The sequence below is a fragment of the Aplidium turbinatum genome, chromosome 16 (genome assembly GCF_918807975.1).
Source record: "Aplidium turbinatum chromosome 16, kaAplTurb1.1, whole genome shotgun sequence".
Lineage (NCBI taxonomy): Eukaryota > Metazoa > Chordata > Ascidiacea > Aplousobranchia > Polyclinidae > Aplidium > Aplidium turbinatum.
In genome coordinates, this window is record NC_137487.1 from 16555861 (window position 1) to 16575057 (window position 19197).

General features: G+C 37.0%; 1 protein-coding gene across 1 annotated transcript; it reads left to right on the forward strand.

The window, feature by feature from the left end:
• Positions 1-10863: 10863 nt before the first annotated feature.
• Positions 10864-18599, forward strand: LOC145785720 (uncharacterized). Its single transcript, XM_082597415.1, has 4 exons — positions 10864-10958; positions 13242-13350; positions 14051-14176; positions 16410-18599. Exons 3-4 carry the CDS (start codon positions 14133-14135, stop codon positions 16831-16833), a joined length of 468 nt encoding a protein of 155 aa, XP_082453541.1. The 5' UTR covers positions 10864-10958; positions 13242-13350; positions 14051-14132; the 3' UTR covers positions 16834-18599.
• Positions 18600-19197: the final 598 nt, after the last annotated feature.

Here is a 19197-nt window from a genome sequence, read left to right on the forward strand (position 1 = left end):
GATACTACAACCGATATTTGTTTGGCCTTTCTTGCTCTAAAATTTGATCTTGACAGTTTCACGTATGGCAGTCACCTGGCTAGAAAGAACATTTTACCCAAGCAGCAAAATCCGTCATTTTTAAATTGATTCAACGTTTGCAGACGTTGAATCAATGTAAAAATGACGGATTTTGCTGCCTGGTTAAGAGGACAAAAGCAACTGCTGGGAGTGGGGCAAACAATTTAACATTTGAAAGAAGGATTTTGTTTAATAATATAGCTACTGAATGCAGCAATACATTTATGAAACGTCATTCAACATGTAATATAATGTCATTAAAACGTTGTTGTAATATTGAATCTTTCTCAAACTATGCCATGTTAAAACGATTTTAAGCATCTAACCCATTTGAAAAACTTTTTAAAAATCTATTTTTGGAGAGCCAAATGAAACTTTGAAAAAGTGATTGTTCCTCCATGCCTCTCGTGGTTAAGTTTTTGACCCACGGTACTTGAAAAGATTTGAACCACAGGCCCAGGTCTAGTCACCGAAACTGACAGTGCAAAGTTTTTACATGCATAACTGCGCAGTTGTTGCCAATAAACTATTTCGTCTACTATGTAAGCTAAAACCTCAATTGCTAAGGTAACTGGGATCAGTTGTCAGTAGATGTAACTGAAAAGTGCCACATAATGCACAAGCCGAGAATGGAACTCTAGTCTTTCAATCGTAATTCCGGAGCCAAGTGTTTATCAGTTGTTCTGCCAATCCCAGACTACAAAATCCGTCATTTTTACACTGATTCAACATCTGGAGATGCTGTAAGACTGCACATGTAAAACTGCACAGCGCACACGTTCAATTGAAGCAAAAATGACAGATTTTGCTGTCAGAGATGTGGCTGATATTGTCCACACGGAGAGAAAGGAACCTTTTCTATAATTTGACGCCAGACCTGGGGGGAATATTATGGAATTTACTTCCGGGTTTTTACACCAATCGGTTTCGCGTGGGCAATGCGTTGTACCAGTGCCAATAACCACTTGATGTGCTTTGATCTTTCGAGACAAAACTAATCCTTGGAAAAGTTATGCACTTGTTACTTTTATGCAGTATAAGTTTTTCATAGTTCAGCATTTTGTTAACTTTACCTTTCAATTAAACAGCACAATATAAACATTGCCGGTCCACGCAGTGGTGGTGATTTACAGTAGCGTTGGCAGGGGGACCCTGGAGGTACTTTTGGTCCAGGATCCGGGATCATTTTAAGGGCCTGGAACTTTATCAGAGGGTCTAAAAACGAAGAAAACACAGTGTATTTTTTGGAGTTCTATTGTTTTTTTTAGAAGTTTTTTGTTTTAGGGAGCTTGACCTTTCCATTCGTATAGGACCCAAAAACAAACTTATGTTATGAAGTGGTCATGGAACGACTATAAAGCCGGTGTGTACAATTTTATGAGTTTATTGCAATTGTGAGCGTGCTCCATTGCTTCAATGTAATCAAATTTTGGCTTGTACTGTAGAATTGAAAACAAAATTTACCTGAAGCTTGTTACAGTAGGGCCAATAAAGGGCATCGGTATCCATTCAGCTACGTACATGTTTTGACAATGTGTTAAGACGCATTACGTCATGCGTTTTGTAAGCATTCTATTACCCACTGTTATAGAAAATCAGCAGAAGAAATAAGGAAGCAACAAACTGCCAAGGCAGCAAGTTAATTTCATTTCCTTTCAGAATATGTGCCTGCCGTAATGTGCTATGACTCTGATGCAGCTCAACATGGCTTCTCAGGCAAAATTTGGTTGCAAGCAATAGTGTTGAGGTTCTTCACTAGTCAGTGGTCAGTTGCAACTTTCTGTTGTCATAAACTATTTTATTTCGCTTTTACCAAAGAACGCTGTATGATAATTACAACGTTGTTTAGTCATTATCAAAATTGATGTATTCATCGATGCTTTGCTGCGGACAAGGAAGTAGAACAAAGCATGGTGTTGTGATGTGTGAATATAATTGGCACACGCTTTGATGAAGTGCACAATGCACCCGTATTGTGCTTCATTGCGAGAGTTAAAGATTTTAATCCATGCAGTCAGTCTACAAAAGCGATTTAGATTATGTTTGACCAAGGTGAAGTTTCATTTTAAAACAAGAAGAGACATAATACCAAATCGTATATACTTACCCTTTTAGTAGTGAAAGAACATATTATGGTCCCGGATAGGTTTGTCAAACGACTGGACTGAGTGGATTGTTAAACGATATAGGTTATCCGAGGCCTGGATTTCGTCTTAACTGTTATTGTTAAACACATAGGCTACTTTATTATGTCTTTGACCTGATGTGTTTTACTGTAGGCCTACTCATTTACAGATCTCAGATCACCACTCCCGGTTGTTTTAGATTAGACTGAATGAACGGAGGTTAGGTTAGGTTCGTTACTTCTTCCATTTATTTTATCATTTTTCGTACACTTAACGTAACAGGCTAGCTAGTCTTTATTTTCCTAGTAAGACATATCACTGTTATTAGTGATATTAAAAAATGATTAGCTATCAGAGAGTTGTCAGATATAGAGTTAACTTAAGTTTTGATAACAATCTTGATTTAGATCATAAAGTAATTGGCAAAACTCCCCGAGAGAAAATCCCTCCTATAAATATTTCGTGAAAAAAAATTACCTGGGTTAACATCTCCCGAGTACAAATCACCCGAAAGGAATATTTAAAAAAATTGGGAGAATATTTACCAGGGTGATCAGTTTTTCCGGAAATTTTGTGTTACCAGGCTTACGCCGGATGGTTGAAGATTTAAATTATGTGGACGAGAAGGCAAAGAAACCATCTTCGTGTCCACCTTCAGGCATGCCTTCAAAAGTGTCTTCAATTTAGATTGTTTTTATTTCTGACCGTCACAAAGAAAAACAATATATGCCAAACATAGCAGAGGTATAGAAAAAGGTAAAAGCGACAAAACACGAACGTTATAACGTGCTTGATACCACAATCGGTTTAAAATATGGCACGATCGCAACGCCTCAAACTAACCTTGAGCGGTGTTTTTACCGAAAATATATTTACTGGAGAATTCTTTTCTACAAAATTATCTACCTACATTCTATTTTAGTCATAGGCTATTTCAATATTACCGTACCTTACGTTTTCTTCAATATTTTTGTTTGTTGTAGAATTTCTAAAATCTTTTTTCACGAACAGAGCGCTTAAGTATGACGTCATCACGTAGTAACCCTGCCATTTTGATTCCAAACAACTTCAATTTCAGTTTGTTTTTTATTTCTGACCATCATAACGAAAACACAATATATGTGAAACATAGCAGAGGTCTAGAAAAAGGTAGAAGCGACAAAACGCGGACGTTAAGCCATAACGTGCATGATAGGCTACCAAAGCAGAACAATCAGTTTAAAATATGGCACGGTCGCAACACCGCAACTTCAGCCATTGCAACAGTGTAGGCTACTTGCCGTTCTTCTTTTGTTTGGTATCATCGTTTAAAAAAGCATGGTTTGATGTTTTGTGTCTGAGCCCTGATTGTAATCATCAATCCCAAAGAGATTGCTGCAAAAATTTGTTTCGTTTTCAAAGCAACAAAAAGTAAAACAAACGCTGGGTGTAACTGATATAAGGCGCAAGGACAAAGAGCCTACCACTTCTTTCAGGGTGTGCAGTTGCCATTTTGGTGATAGCGATCGAAAAAATGGACCAGAAATTTTTCAGAGGAATAAGAACAAGTTATTTCTTTTAGAAATAAACCCACGTAAGAAGATAAGACTGGTAGAAGCACAAGCAGCACCCTTGCACATTGATATTGTTGTTTCAGATAGGCATTACCAACTAGGTCACACAGTTCTGTTTATTTTTGTTATGTATGCGACAAGAAGAATAAACCAGTGAAAGAAACTATGAAGAAGGTTTAATAAATGTCGTGATGCAAGGCTGGCTAATGTTATTTTTAGTGTAGCCTACCCTACCATGTTTTCTTCCCTTGATTTTGCACTTCAACATCTTATGATATTTTTTTGTAGCATCCAGTAAAAATGTTTCCTTTGTGGAGTGGAGAATTGCCAGGTTATCCGCATCTTTTGCTGAGACCGTGCTTGGCAGGTCGTGGGTGTAGATGTTAAAAAGAATAGGATCCAGGACCGATCCCTGTGGAACACCATTTTTCAGCCGTCTCAGTCTGTTTCGTCGTGAGTTGCCGGTGGTGAAGGTGAAGCTTCGATTCCTGACAAGTTCCATGATCATGTGGACCATATGTCAGTTTGGTAGCAGGCGAAGCTAACTCTTTGGGTCGTCTGGTGGCTTTAGTTTTGAGGTTTAGGGATTACAACCACTAAAGCTTTGCTCCAGATTTTTAGAATTGTGAGGTGGTGCAAGCAGAAAGAAAGGAATCTACGTAACCAGAGCTTGAGGGTAGAGCCAGCATGGAGCACAAGCTCAGAGCAGATCTTATCTGGCCCTGGATACTTGTGTGGTTTCACTAGGCGGAGGGCGTGTCACTAGACGATTTTACTTAGTGAAGGACTCATTGGATTTTGAATAACCTTTAATTTGACTTTTTATTTATTGGTTTTTATTTGCTTCTCTATTTTTGTGTGTGTCTCTATTCATTGAAGGTGTTTGCGTTTAAGCGTTGTAGAATAAGTGTCAGTATTGTATCCCTTTCATATTGATTGCCATTTTACCAAGCATAGTGTTTGTAGGTTTTTTCAACTTTAACTATATGACATAATAATATACTTGGTTTGTGGCAGTGACATTATTTTGTCTTACAGATATTGTAATTTTGTATTACCTTTAACTATGTTATGTTATCATCAACATGTAGGCCTACTGTTGTAGTCATACTATTCTAGCTTACAGGCATAGTGTGTCTGCCAAACCTGCTCTTCTGCAAACTATTTTCGCGTTTATTTTGAATTTTGACCAAGATGTTTTACGGCACTGCGATGGTGTACTTTTTTTATTTATTTTCCATATGTGTGACTGCTGTGTGGCACGCTCATCTGTTTGTATGGCTTGCTTAATTTGCATGCGTTTGTATTAACTGGTTTTAGAAATAGCCTAAACCCTAAATGATACATGATACTTGTTCGTGTGATGAATGATTAACGGTGACCTACATTGATGTCAAGTACTTACCGAAGCTTTATAAATCTTTTCCTTTTGTGGTTTTGATTTGTAACTTTATCATTGCTGTTGTTTTCCAACAAAGAAAAGCAAATTGAATTGAATTGTCTTTCATGCTGGCATGTAGGCCTACGCTTTCTCTGAGACAATTACCCTTTAAAAAAAAGTCTATAAACTGGACATGATTTGATTTGAAATGGTTTTCCCCGCGGGTTATAGATTTAGGTTCATCAGAAAAATACGTTGCAAGAGAAGCAATAGAATACTTAACCATTTTAATCGAGTAACTAGCAAATAAAACCTCAACTTGTAGCGAATTCTGCAGCGTCGTCAAGCCAAAAATTTATGGTGTAGAATTAGCAACCGCGTTGCGGGGAAAGTGTGACGTCATAGCTTTTGTTTTCTGAACCTAACACTGGTTGTCTTATTGTTCCTAATTATGTTTCTAAGAGAGAGGGAGAGAAAGCTTTTATTTCGTCTATTGCGAAAATTGTATACAGTACAATTATAAACATTAAACAATATAAATAAAATAGCACCATAACAATTTAGATTCTACAACAGACCGGAAGCAGCGAAAGACTGTATTAGTCATCGAGTCAGCTGCTTCCCGTGTTTTTAATGTGAAAAATGTCAAGCATCTAACAACTTTTTTTATGTTAGAATCTGAGCTTTTGTTCTTTACTTGAAAATCTTCTAACGAAATAACTTTTTTAACACTGACTATTTATCTTGCCTAATTCAACACCAACAATGCCTGGAAAACAGTTTTGTTACCATTTTGGAATTTTCTTGATGACACACGCCTTTTGTTCTGCATGTAAGTATTGGCATCTCTAAAAAAACATTATTTGATTGTTTGTCGTCTTTGAACGAGCAACATGGTAGCTGCCTATGTACAACAATATCTAAATTGCAAAACTTGATGTAGCCTACTGGTATTGGCATCAATGAACCGATTGTTTACAAAGGTTCTTTATACTTAGGTACCTTTATGGACTTTTTATTCTACGATATTGTATAATTTCAAAAACTTTGCTTTAATGAAACGTTTATTCTTTCACCCGATAATACTAACACAAAGATGAGAGGCCTATCAATTAGAAAAGAATATTTAGAAATGAAAGAAAACTTTGTTTCGTTTTGATGCTAAATTTCTTTGCCTTGGTTTCGTTTCGACCTCCAACCAATTTCGTTTAGTGATGAGCTGAAAACGAAACGAGAATCTCGTAATGTAAGGAAAGCTGCAAAACTAGATATGCGTGGAACTGGCAAACAATAACGGTCTACTTTGCTGTTATATTTTGTGTGTGTCAAGAATGCTGCTCTTGAGTCAAGAAATGGAGCCAGTGGGTTTTTTCAGCCAAGCGTGCCTCTGGCACCGCTTTAAAGTTACGTTACTATTACGACCAATAGATTTATTTCTCGTCAAGTAGGCTAGGAAAAAACTGTAAACAAAAAAAGGATCCTAAAAGTCGCAATAGATGTTGGAACTGTGCTTTAAAAACATCATGTTATTATACCAAATTATAATATAGCATACTATGTTATAGCATATAGGTTCGATCTCTTTCAATATAAAGCACAGCCCGGAAAAACTGCGACAGTTGGCTGAAAATTTCCAGTTATAGAGATATTTTATTGACGCTATTTTGCACCCAACTGCTATGAAATAAATTATTATTAACTTATTTAGGTTATGATATAATTTGAACGGTAGCCACTTTAACAATTCGAAATTATGCCACTGAAATTAACTAGAATGCAACCGCCAACCAATCAGAACATGTTATAAGAGGCTGCCGTCCAATTGTGAACCTTCTAGCACTCATCCAGAGCGTTAATGCTTGTTTTGAACTTTATTTGGTAATTAAAGAAGAAAAAGAGCAATAGCAGTAGTGGGAATCGAACCCGCGTCAATGAAATGACTACTTTCTAGCCTTAACCCTAACCCTTAAGCCAACCAGCTGACAAAAATTCCATCACTTAATTTGCTTTCTATCATCTTCTTTTCGCCATTTTTTACGTCACTAAAACCGTAGCTTATGATTGGTTGGCGGTTTCATTCTAATCAATTTCAGTGGCAGAATTTCGACTTGTTAAAGTGGCTACCAATTTGAACACTTATACCTCCAATTATGGCAGAGTTTTCTTACCTAAAAACATCATTTCGAGTGTCCTTGTAATAAATAAAACAACGTGGGTGTAATGGAAAACATTATTCACAAAGTTATTTGTAACATATTTTTTAATAGCTGACTTGAAATTGCTAAACGTGACAACTTACTCCGTGATCATTGGTGAGCAACAGACGGTGATAATCCCTTACTCTGTGGTTAACGACAGTTCTGGGACTACAACCGATAAAATCCAAGTTGAAAAACTTGCAGGTACAAAAGATTATACTTTCATTTTTTAAATTTATTTATATTTTATACACAGTTTGCATCTGTTTATTTGTAATTTATTCATTCATAGTTTTTTGATGAATCAAGTAAAGGGAAAACTGCTGGAACTAAAAATATGAAAACTAAACAAAATCGGCCTGGTTGGTTGGTTTGCAGTTGTGAGCACCAAAATTCTTCCACAGTTTTTGAATGAAACTCAATGCGTAATAACTCTTTTGATCTCAAATCAATTAAATCATCTTTACTGAGATCGTCATCGCTAATGTTGTTCAAGTCAAAAAGAAAAGGATTTTGAATCCATGTTTCAACTTCGTTTGGCAGGTGTTCTAAATTAAAATAATGTTGAAATGAGATTTGCAGGGTTTCAAGTGTGCGCAAAATTTTTCTCTCAGAGATCAAAAGAGTACATTCTCTTTGAGTTTCATCCATCAAGATAAGATCTTCTAACATTGGAAAGTTAGCGTAATTACCTGCTTCCAATCTGCGTTTCCAAACCGGCAACTTAGCTAAAAACGCTTTCAGTTTTTCAGCTGCATCAATTATTGTCACACCTGGTCCTTGAATGCCACGATTAACATTGTTTATAGGCCTATGACCGAAAATATCGGCTAAGTAGGCCATGCCGTATAGAAAACTTTTACTCTCGAACAATTTTGAGAGGGGACTTCCTTTTCCTTTCAAAAGAGTTGATACCTCATTCTTTAGCTGCTGCAGTCGTTTTAAAACTTCTCTAGATAACCAACGTACCTCAGAATGATACAAAAGTACTCCGTAATCTGACCCTACTTCTTGACCGAGCGCTTTAAAAGTACGGTGGTTTACAGCTTCTTTGAGACTTGCTAGTAAAGTTTTTGCTGCTAAGGCGTACCTGTGCAAGAAGCAATGGGTAACAACCACGCGAGGAGCTTTGTTTTTTACTAAAGCAGCAAATCCGGATTTGTTCCCGAGCATAGCTGGACCTGGTGCTCCATCCGTGACGTGTCATCCTGGTGCTCCATCCGGACCTGGTGCTCCATCCGTGCATAAACAAAGTTTGATTTTTCCAAAATTCATCAAGGTAATCACGGACCCCCAAATGCTTTCTCACGGACCCCCAAGGGGTCCGCGAACCCCAGGTTGGGAACCACTGTTGTAGAGGCTCTTGACGCTGGGCCGATTACCGAGATTGGCAGAGTGAAGTTTTCCGATTGTTGAAGTCTTTTATATCTTTGTGTGTCAAAAATGTTGGTTTTAAATAACAAATGGTGGTCAGTTGGAAGTTTCAGTAGAGTGTTCCATTAGTCCCAGCCTGGAATTATTTTATTGGCTATATGCCGCCGATAGAACTGATTTAGTTCTCTCGTTGAGTGGGAGAAGAAACACTTCTAAGCCAAAGAGAGAAAGTAGCCTGAAGGACAAATACAGTATTGTAAGAATAATGAAAATTATTTTACTTAATGTGATAAATTTCTAGAGGTAGCTCTAATTGCATTGTCGCTTCTACCATTTTTTGACTTGTATTATGGGACAAATCAATTGCAGCATAAGTATTATAGTTGATAGCAACATAATCGAAATGGATGTATGGTTCAATATGGTTCAACCGATATGTTGAACAATATCAACCAATATGGTTCAACCGAAACCAATATGGTAGCAACCAATATGGTTCAACCGATATGTTGAACAATATCAACCAATATGGTTCAACCGAAACCAATGTGGTAGCAACCAATATGGTTCAACCGATATGTTGAACAATATCAACCAATATGGTTCAACCGAAACCAATATGGTAGCAACCAATATGGTTCAACCGATATGTTGAACAATATCAACCAATATGGTTCAACCGAAACCAATATGGTAGCAACCAATATAGTTCAACCGATATGTTGAACAATATCAACCAATATGGTTCAACCGAAACCAATATGGTAGCAACCAATATGGTTCAACCGAAATGAACCAACAGGATGAATTGAAGAACTCATATTATTATTATTCCATGAATATCCATGATATCGGGGATGTGACAGCAGTGACATTCCAAAAATAGAATGCCAAAGTGTTCCTGAGAGCGGTTAAGTGAGAATCTAAAAGTAACTTTTAATTTTTTCTAATCAGGTTTGATTGTGTTGTGATACCAGTGGTCATGTACCTGTAGTGTAGGCTACGTCTTCAAATCGAATTAATCACTTTCATCTTAAAGCTTCTAGTCTACAAGCGTCAAGCAACCGATTTTAACTTATTTTTAACAGAGTTTTCTTTAGAAATATGAGGTAGAATACCGAGGTTTTAGCTGGGATTGCTGATGTGCTCACCTTTTGAAACAGTAAAACGTTTTCACTTGATGAACGTTTCAGAAATAGCTGAATAAGTTAGTAGTCTTATGACAATTCAAGCTTATCAACATTTTGCCACCTGTTCAACTACAAGTTGGCAGAAAAGGTAAAAATGCTTTTTTTACAAGAAAACAATATTAACCGTTATTGTGACTTGATTTCCAGCTGCTCCATTCAAATCATATTACGACATCAGAGACGAAACAAACATCACCGGATATGTTTATCTCCATTTTCTTAAGGTAGGAAGCTTTTCAGTGGGTTGCATTTGATTTTTATTTAAGCTGAATATTTTTTATCTGTTTGAATAAACATTTGCCAAGAAAACCTACCTTGTGCAACGCATAGCCTATGTTTAATAAAAGCAAGAAGCTTTCCCAGTCCGAGGATAAAGATTCAATCAATCAATCAATAAAGTTAAATTCGTTGATGCAGTTTGATATTTTCTTTTATTAAACAATAATTTTTTTGTTGATATAGGTTAACAATTATTGTTACAGTATTATACCGTAATTAGGTTTATAGATTTTTTGTTTTCGGCTGCTACCATCATCATAAGCCAACTTTTATATTATTTTTTAATATAATAAATTTTTGTAAAATCAATAGGCCTAGCCTAATCAAAATTTCAATATAATCAATATAAATTTCTTTAAAAATCAACAAGAAATATTATCAAAGCGCACGCCTAATGACATATTTTTAACCTTACAAAACTAAAAAGTCTTTATCTGTTTTGGCGTAGATTTATTCCACACTGATTCTTGCCAAGATGTTTAAGCCTAAGCCTAGGTTGTTTAACTTTTGCTGGCTCAGTCACAGGCCTGTTTAATTATGTAGCTAAAACTTTAATTTTACTCAGGTAAAAGAAAAGGATCTTGGGAATTATTTGCTTTATATAAATGAAGCCAACAAGCATGAAATCTCTATTAGCGCTGTGCCAGCTCCAATTGATATCTACAAAATTCTGCTGTACGTCTTGCCGGCCATTTTGTTTGTGGTTGCCTGTGTGGCTGTGGTCTTTGCCTTTGTGACGGTTCGGCGAAAAAGAAGTTTTGGCGCAGAGAAGAAAAAGCCGAAAGTCAAGAAAAATCGTAAGTATCTTGAAGGAAAGGCTTAAAATTTAAAAGTCAATTTAAAACTTGGCGTGAAATTTCAAGTTATTACAAAAGTAGATTTAGAATGACAAACCAATAAACTGCCCCAAGCTTCGTATGGATGAGTTGGTCACCGGGCCATAATCTCAGCTTTTATTACGTTATTGATGAGATCTAGAAATGTTTTTTGTTGTTGCTAAAAGAGCAGCCAAATCACTGGTTTAAAATTGAATCTTTTAGAAAACTTGAAAAGGGTGCGTGGCCAAGTAGTCCCCTACCTACGTCACTGTCTATCTATTTTTCACTTGAAAACGATTGATGGTATAGTAGCAGGCTACTGTGCTTGTTTTATCTCGCAGCTGCCTTTGCCAATCATTTGTATCAGTGACCCCCAGATTTTTTAGTCACAGATTTCTTGCAAAAAAAATGTTATCAAGTCTGCAAATTATTAACCGATAAAGTGGCTCTGAGTGAAATACTTGCAAAATAGCCTTAAAAACTTGAGTATTTCATATCATATATATCATTTTTTGTCATTAACGCGTCCGAAACGAAAAAAAAATACTACCAGCTACAATAGTCGAAATATTAGCACGTCAATAAACATGAAAGGGTGACAAAAGCTTGAAATATTTAAAACGGGCTTGAATAGTAGTTTATGTACAGTAGGCCTACTACTGCATGAGTAGCCTATGAGTCTGCAGTTAGCACGGCCACACCCCTCCAAACAAAAACAGTAAAAAATAATAAAAAAGAGAGAAAGACATACAGAAAGCAATACTAAACAACTACCCAATGGAAAATGTGCGATATTTTCCTGAAATTAATGCATCATAGATCTTCTTGAATCTTTCTACAGCCCCTTGAGAAGCTTGAAGGGAATGCACCAGTTTGAGAACCACTGCTCTACAACTGAGTTACCCGTTCAATCTCATTCTTAATGTTCTATCATTTTGAATTATTATGTTCTGTGGTCTCGAATAAGCAACCCGTCAGTGAGCAGTCAGAGTTCATAAATTAGAATATTCGATCATGGCGATCTGCAACAAGGTCATTTGTTATTTTGGCTCTGTTATACACTTGGACTCTGCCTTGAATATAGAATTTCGAAGCACTGCATCCTTGATCCGTATTTGGGCTTTTCTCTAGCACCGGCTTGAGTGGGCATGCAGCTGTTCTCTAACAAGTTACGCTAAATTGCCTAACTCATTGTTTTTGCATACTAAAGGAGTAGGCCTGGACATGACCAAATAAGTTAAGATCGCGTGCAACTCAGCCTAACTTGTTTGCATGACGCTGTGTGAAGTCCAGGAACGTTCAGAACAGTACAAAATGTGCAAGTTGATTTGAGTCCGACAACATAGTTAATCTGCTTTTAATTTGCTGATTCGTGATTTTGTCATTGATTCTATAACCTTACGTACTTTTCACGCTTTCAAATAAAAAAATATTTGTCCAGCAAGAACAGCCATGACGTAACAAAAGTCATTTTTGTTTTAAACTGTTCTTTAAAAAATTGTAGAACTCGTCGGACAGCTCAAAAAATTGGAAAAGTTTTTCTTGCATTTTGCAAACATTTTTGGCATTTCTGTTCTGGCATCAGTTTTGTTAGTTTCTAAAAACTCAGCAGCCTAAATCAATACCGAGAAATCAATCTGCGAAACGTGTAGACTTATAGCCTATATATGGTGATAAGCACAGTATAGCAACTGAAATCAAAATGTTGCTGGTTTATTTATAGAAAACTATTCCAGCTTTCCTGGTTCACAGACCAAGCATGCAAAGTTTTTGGAATACCAACAAACTAACTACCAAGAAAGCGAATCAGTCGTTTTTTACATTGATTTAATGTCTACAAGACGTTGAATCAATATAAAAAGCGCCTGATTTGCTGTCCGGGTAGGCTGTACTGTAATGATTTAGGATGCGTAGTCTGGGCATACAATGTAAAAGTTAACAAAGATTAAAAGATAAAGAGATGTAGCCTACTGTACTAATTGTTTTTTAAGTGGTGTTATGATTCAATAGACTTGGCAAAATGATATTTTAGCAAAATCACACTGAACACTTGCTGTTCTTATCATTACGGTGGTGTCGCAATCACGCATTGTTTTGATTTTGACAGCCAAAAATAAAAAATAAACTAAACTGAATGACTTATTGTACTATGGGCTAATGCTGCCTTTTTTGGAAGGGAATACTCATCTCATTGTCTACTTGAATACTTGGTTTCTATAATTAATAAATGACATTTTTTAATATTTACAACTTACAATGCAGCGTACGTCAAATCTGGAGCCGGACTTCCCGCTGGAAATTCTGTATCACGGCCTAAAAGCAGTGATGCGCAAGTCCCCATTGGGGCTACTCATGTCAATACTGTGTCAAAGTAATGATTTATTGATATTTTGAATTTTTGTTTTACTGATACTTGAGTTAAAGTGAAGTTATTTCAAAGATTGTTGCGACCGTGCCATATTTTTAACTGATTGTCCTGCTTTGATATCATGCACGTTATAACGTCTGCGTTTTGTCGCTTCTTCCTTTTTCTAGACCTCTGCTATGTTTGTCATATATTGTTTTTTCGTTGTGGTGGTCAGAAATAAAAACAAACTGAACTGAAGATAGGTTATAAGAACGCAAAGACGTAAAATATGTTGTCATGTGCCACAGACCACACTTAATGAAGAATAAAAGTTTCACAAAATGTACGGTACTCAGTTGTGCCTCTATACGGCTGCATTGACACTGTCTGCTTTGTAAAGCGCTGAAGAGCAACGCATTCTGTGATGGATAGCTTACAGCGATTTATAAAAACAAACATTGTTATTTTTATAATGTAAGTCGCTTAATGTTGAACAAGTTGTTCTGATTAGCCAGGAGCACAAGCATCATTATTATTATTATTGTTAAACTGCAGAATACGACGCATAGTTAAATTTCTTTGTTTAATATAAATTATTGCATAGGCCTACTTCCCGAAAAAAAACAAAAGTAACCTTAAAAAGTTTTTAAATTCTAAGCTTTGTGTTGAAAAATAATTTGTTTATGGAAGTTAAAAGTTTTTTTGTAATATACTGTATATGTAGAAACAACTCTTTTGCGCCACCGGTGGTCACACAAAGGACAACATCTCTACACCCTAGTATAAACCAACATGATGTTCCTCCAATGATGTCACCAGCTGTGCAGTTTCACCGACAAGGCTTGAATAGGTAAGTTTGTGCCATTATGGCTTGGATACACTTGATGTGAACCGGAATGGAAAAGTCCCACATAACTTTGGAACAAATCTTAGGCGAATATTGTTAAATAAGTTAGTAATAGTAGAAAAAAGTTGACTTTACACAAAGTTGATCTTTTGAAAATGAATTTCGTTCATTGCTATAACTTACCTCAAAACGAACACAACTGTGCTAAACCAGTCGGATCCGGTGCTAAACCAGTCGGATCCGGAGCAAGGTCATACACGCACATGACAGAAAGGTACTTATAGTTTCGCATCCTGATCTTCTTAGAAATCCCTATTTTTATGAATATTATTTCTTTTTCTGTGAAAGTTGTTTGTACTTTACCAGTTATTGATGATAATTCTGACGTAGCCTACTCAGATAGCAAGTTATTTAAAATTCGAAATCTAGTAAAAGGTCGTTTTAGTTTAGTTTCTTAGGAACGTTGCCTTGATGAATAATTCAAAATCGACCAAACAATGCAATGTTGGCAATACTAGTGAAAAAACTTTACCTAAGCTTTGATTTATTAAAGCAGTGGTTCCCAACTCGTTTTTAAGGCGACCCATTTAAAAAAAAAATTCGATTCGGTAAAATCTTGCGACCCAAGCAAATTATCGTAATATTTTAAAAGCTATACAACATTGTGTTGCAAACAAACAGCACTACAAAAGCAGTAACTTTTTCCGAAAATAATATGTTTATCAAATCACTAATAAGATAGCTGTGCCCGCTTGCTGTCAGTGAGTTTTTGAAATCGAGGCGTTATTTTGCTTAGGCATAGCCGCATGTCGGCTTTAACTTCCAGCCGGTTTCGCTGTTCAGTTTTCAATACACACATGGTAACTTACAAAGCCAAGTTGTTGCTAATGGAATCTGTTTTTGAATCCCTAATTGTGAAACTGTGGGATACACTTTGTACATGGAAGCCCAAAAGTGGATGTTTGCAGAATCTTTGGGGTATTTGTCTTTGAAGGACGCAAAAGAAATACAGTTTGCTACTTCTGTCGTTATGTCCATAAACTGTTCTGCAACATGGATGGAAAGTTGAGGCAGATCTTTTCCAACAAACGGATCAATTATCCAATCATTTTGGTTATTAAGTGTTAGATATTCTCAATAGTAGTGCACAAACTTTTTGGCAAACTGTTCCAGGTGTCTAATTATCGTTTGCTTAATATCAACTTCATTGCCACAGATATATTGCGTTAGCTGAGAAAATATATCGTAGGCCTACTCATCTCTGGTGACATAACTTTTCCAGAATATGAGTTTTTTGTGGTAGCCTAAGCAGAAACTTTTGCGGCGCGATTAATCACCATAAAACCGTTGCCTTGCATATATAAATTTAGAGAATTCAGAGAGTCAAATATATCGGCAAGGTAAGAAACTTTTGCCTTGAAATCTTCTTGCAAAAACTTCTCGGCTAATCTTACAAGTTCTGTCGCCTCAGGAAGATAGCAATCTCCTCTCGCAAATTACAAACTCGCTTCAGGATACGACCTCGTGACAACTATCGCACTTCTGTGTGCAACAGCAATGCTTGATAATAATCAGAATCCACAAAGACGAAAACAAATGCCGATTTAGTGGACTTGTTTTGATGAAGTTTACACACTTCACATCATTCAACACTTCGTGCAGCTCTTGAGGCAGCTTTTTTGCAGCAAAGGTCTCTCTGCGGAGAAAGCAATAAGTCCATACAGCACTTGGGGCTTTGTCTTTGATGCGTTTTACCACACCAGACTATGCGCGGTCCAACGTGTGGAAAACTTTGCCATAGTTTGTCCGACATAGCGTTGGTGACATATAGTGCACGTTACAATATATATCCCGTAACTTTGTCAAGTTAATTTATGTTTGAGACTGAAATTTTTGTTGGGTTTACATTTGATAATAATAGGCCTACTAACAATAATAAAAGCAAAAATTGTCAAAACTTTTTGCACTACGATCATGCTACAAAGCTTTCCGATGTCTCGACATAAAACGCTTCATGACTTGTGTTTATATTTTCCAGTTTTGTGATCGATCTCATCACGTTTTAAATTTTTTTTATTGTTATTTTTTTCGCCCAAGATACAATATGCCCGAAAAACAAGCGACCCAAAAAAATTATCAGGCGACCCAACTTTGGGTCGCGACCCATGAGTTGGGAACCACTGTATTAAAGGAATTCTGTTTGGGTTATCACCTTCATTCACACTTTAAATTTCAGGCAATCTATGAATTCTATTGATTCTTTTGATGACACGGAAGACGAATATGAGAATACTTGCCAACTTCAACTAGAACAACCACTTCCACCTTCCTTTCACAGGAATCCACCAGTGAACAAACAAGCATCCCGTCTTGCCGACAATAATCCTTACCTGGCCAGCAAACCAATTTCTTCCCCTCCTATTAACAGAAACATGAAAAATTTACAGCCGTCCCATCAGCCCACCAGCCAGCGTTTCCCCAGCTTCAACAGAAACCAGCAAAATATGGAAATTCGCAATATTCGTCCAGATGTAATGCCTTCCAAACAACCATGGCCAGTTCAAAAGTATCCACCACATCCAACTTCACCAAAACCAAATAGTAATTTTTCAAACCTCCAAGTTGATGATGATGTATACGACGAGGTGTCGTTGGGGTAACAACATTGGTGAAAAACCAAACAAAAGAGCAAAAAATATAAAAGTCCTGTCGTAATAGTTAGACTACTTCGACAAAGCTTAAACTAAATAAAGAAGGGTCTAAAAAACTAACTGCTTAGTAGGCTACAACAGGAAGTAACAGACAGAAGACAAAATGGAAAACTGCCACTCGAGGCAAGCTTAATAAATCAAATGCCTCCTACTTATTTTTACGTTAAAACTACGGCATCAAACGTTGATCAGCGGGTTCGCTTCTTTTCAGATTTACCTTTGGCACAAACCCAGAGAATCAATGTATCCTGGCTTTTGGTTAGCCTACAGACTATAAGTTTTGGGGAAAGATGTTGTTTCGATGAACTTTGCAAATCATTCAAGAAAACATTACTTAGCTGTTGTGTAGTTATAATCAGGGGCGCCGGAACGATTTTTGACTGGGGGGGTCAGGATTATGAAAAAAGGGCACTTTTATTGCTAAAAGGCTATTTTTTTTAAAGATTTTATAGCAATAACGCTCATCCATCAGCTCATGAGTTCATTATCGAGTAATAATACAAGTGTCCGATATGCAAAGAACAATGGCACGGAAGGGCATCATACTATGTTATAATGATGTAACCTACTGTGATATAGATTTTTGCATCGTGAATATTATTTTGAGGCAAAATGAAAGATTATAATTAGGCTAAAAGTGAATAGCAGGAACTATTACATTGCAAAATGTGCAGTAGCTTACATCACCTTAAAAGGGCACTATTGCCCCTCTTGCCCCCCCATCCACAGGAAAATTGAAGGCAGGGGGGCATAGGCCCACCCTGCCCCCCGCTTCCGGCGCCCCTGGTTATAATACAACGTAGGCTATTGTAGCCTACAAAGCATTACGCAATGACAAACAGCTTTATTTCTTGATACTGTTCTAATGACGTTCTGCTTTGTTTTATTGCTTAAACCTGTGATAACCACAAACTTCTGTTTTACTACGAAGCTATCTCAAAAGGTTAACAGCGCAAGGCACTTAAACAGTTTAGATTTTTAAATTTTCAATTCGCCTTATAGCTGAGAACTTTGTAATGTTTTTTATATTTTCGTTTGTTTCTTAATTTGTTCTGTTTTCTCGTTTGACGTGTAGTAGCTTAGATTGCCAATGCTTCCTCGTGCAGCCAAGATACGGTAGTTGGGTCCAGTTGTCGACTACCAGTGATTCCACTTAGGGGCCGTAAGATGGAACATTCGTGGGAGTATGTGTTGCATGGTTTGTTCTACCGCTCCGCAGACACATATCGGCGAATTATACAACCCTCACCTAAACAGATTAGCTCCAGTGCAGCCAACGTCACATCTGATCTTGTTCAATGTGACCCATGCCTTTCTTGAGAGGTCTGCTCCAGGAGGGATGGAGAGTGCTGGTATAACTGAAAACTGGAGAGGGATATGTGGCAGCTCGTTCCATTCCTGGGCCCATGTTTCCATGTAGCTGAAGTTCTTATCCACATGTTGGTTAGCATATCGATGGAATGGGCGCCTTGATGATAGGCGTTGAGATCTGACTGGTCCATTTGTTTGGGAGTGACTGTGGAGAAGGTGTTGAGGATCGAGTCTCGCATGCAAAGCCAGTTTGTGAGAGGCTTCTTCCCTACAGACGTGAGCAGGAGCAATGCCAGCCAAAGTTGGCAGATAAGCAGTAGTTTTGATTTGTAATGACACAACTGTACAAATATTATCAGTGTGGTAAACTCTGCAGTTCCTAACTCTCACCTTGCGGAATAAAAAAAAAATTGAAACAGACGCAAAAAGTGTCGTTTGTGCAGAAGCTTTATTGGATTTATCAGCACCACAGCCTACATTACCAAAGATGTAGCCTATATTTAGAAAGGAGGAGGAGAAGGGTTAATTTTTATTTCAAGTTTAGCCCGGATTTTAGGATACAACAGGACATTTTAAGACCTCTGGACATTTTTTTTTTTAATTTCTGTCCAAAAACCTCCCTCTACCCTAAAAATTACTTTTTGCGTAAATTGCTTTGTATTGCAATGACGTCACTTTTTGTTTATGGCATTTAAAGTTTAAATATTATTTTCTATTGTACTAAAACACGTTAATAATGTTGCAAGACAGCCGCAAACAGTTTTTTTAGTCTTGGTTCATCATAAAACAAGAGAAAGTAGTCATTTCGATTTGTGCGCATGACTAGCCTATAGGCTACGCGTGCGCAAAAGCGTACCGAAACTACACATATTCTGTAGTGAAGAAATAGAGAATAGGCTATCACAATAAATTGTCAAATTGATACAAGGGTATTGCACAGCTTTTGCCCCGGGACTACAAAGAAGTCCCGGCTTTCTCTGCAGTTCCGATTTTTGCTACACA

What these genes read in the sequence shown, in the direction of transcription:
- LOC145785720 (XM_082597415.1), top strand. Translation starts at nt 14,133, where the DNA reads ATGATGTCACCAGCTGTGCAGTTTCACCGACAAGGCTTGAATAG. An exon ending in CACCGACAAGGCTTGAATAG is followed by an intron (nt 14,177 to 16,409) that starts GTAAGTTTGTGC and finishes TTTAAATTTCAG; the next exon opens with GCAATCTATGAATTCTATTG.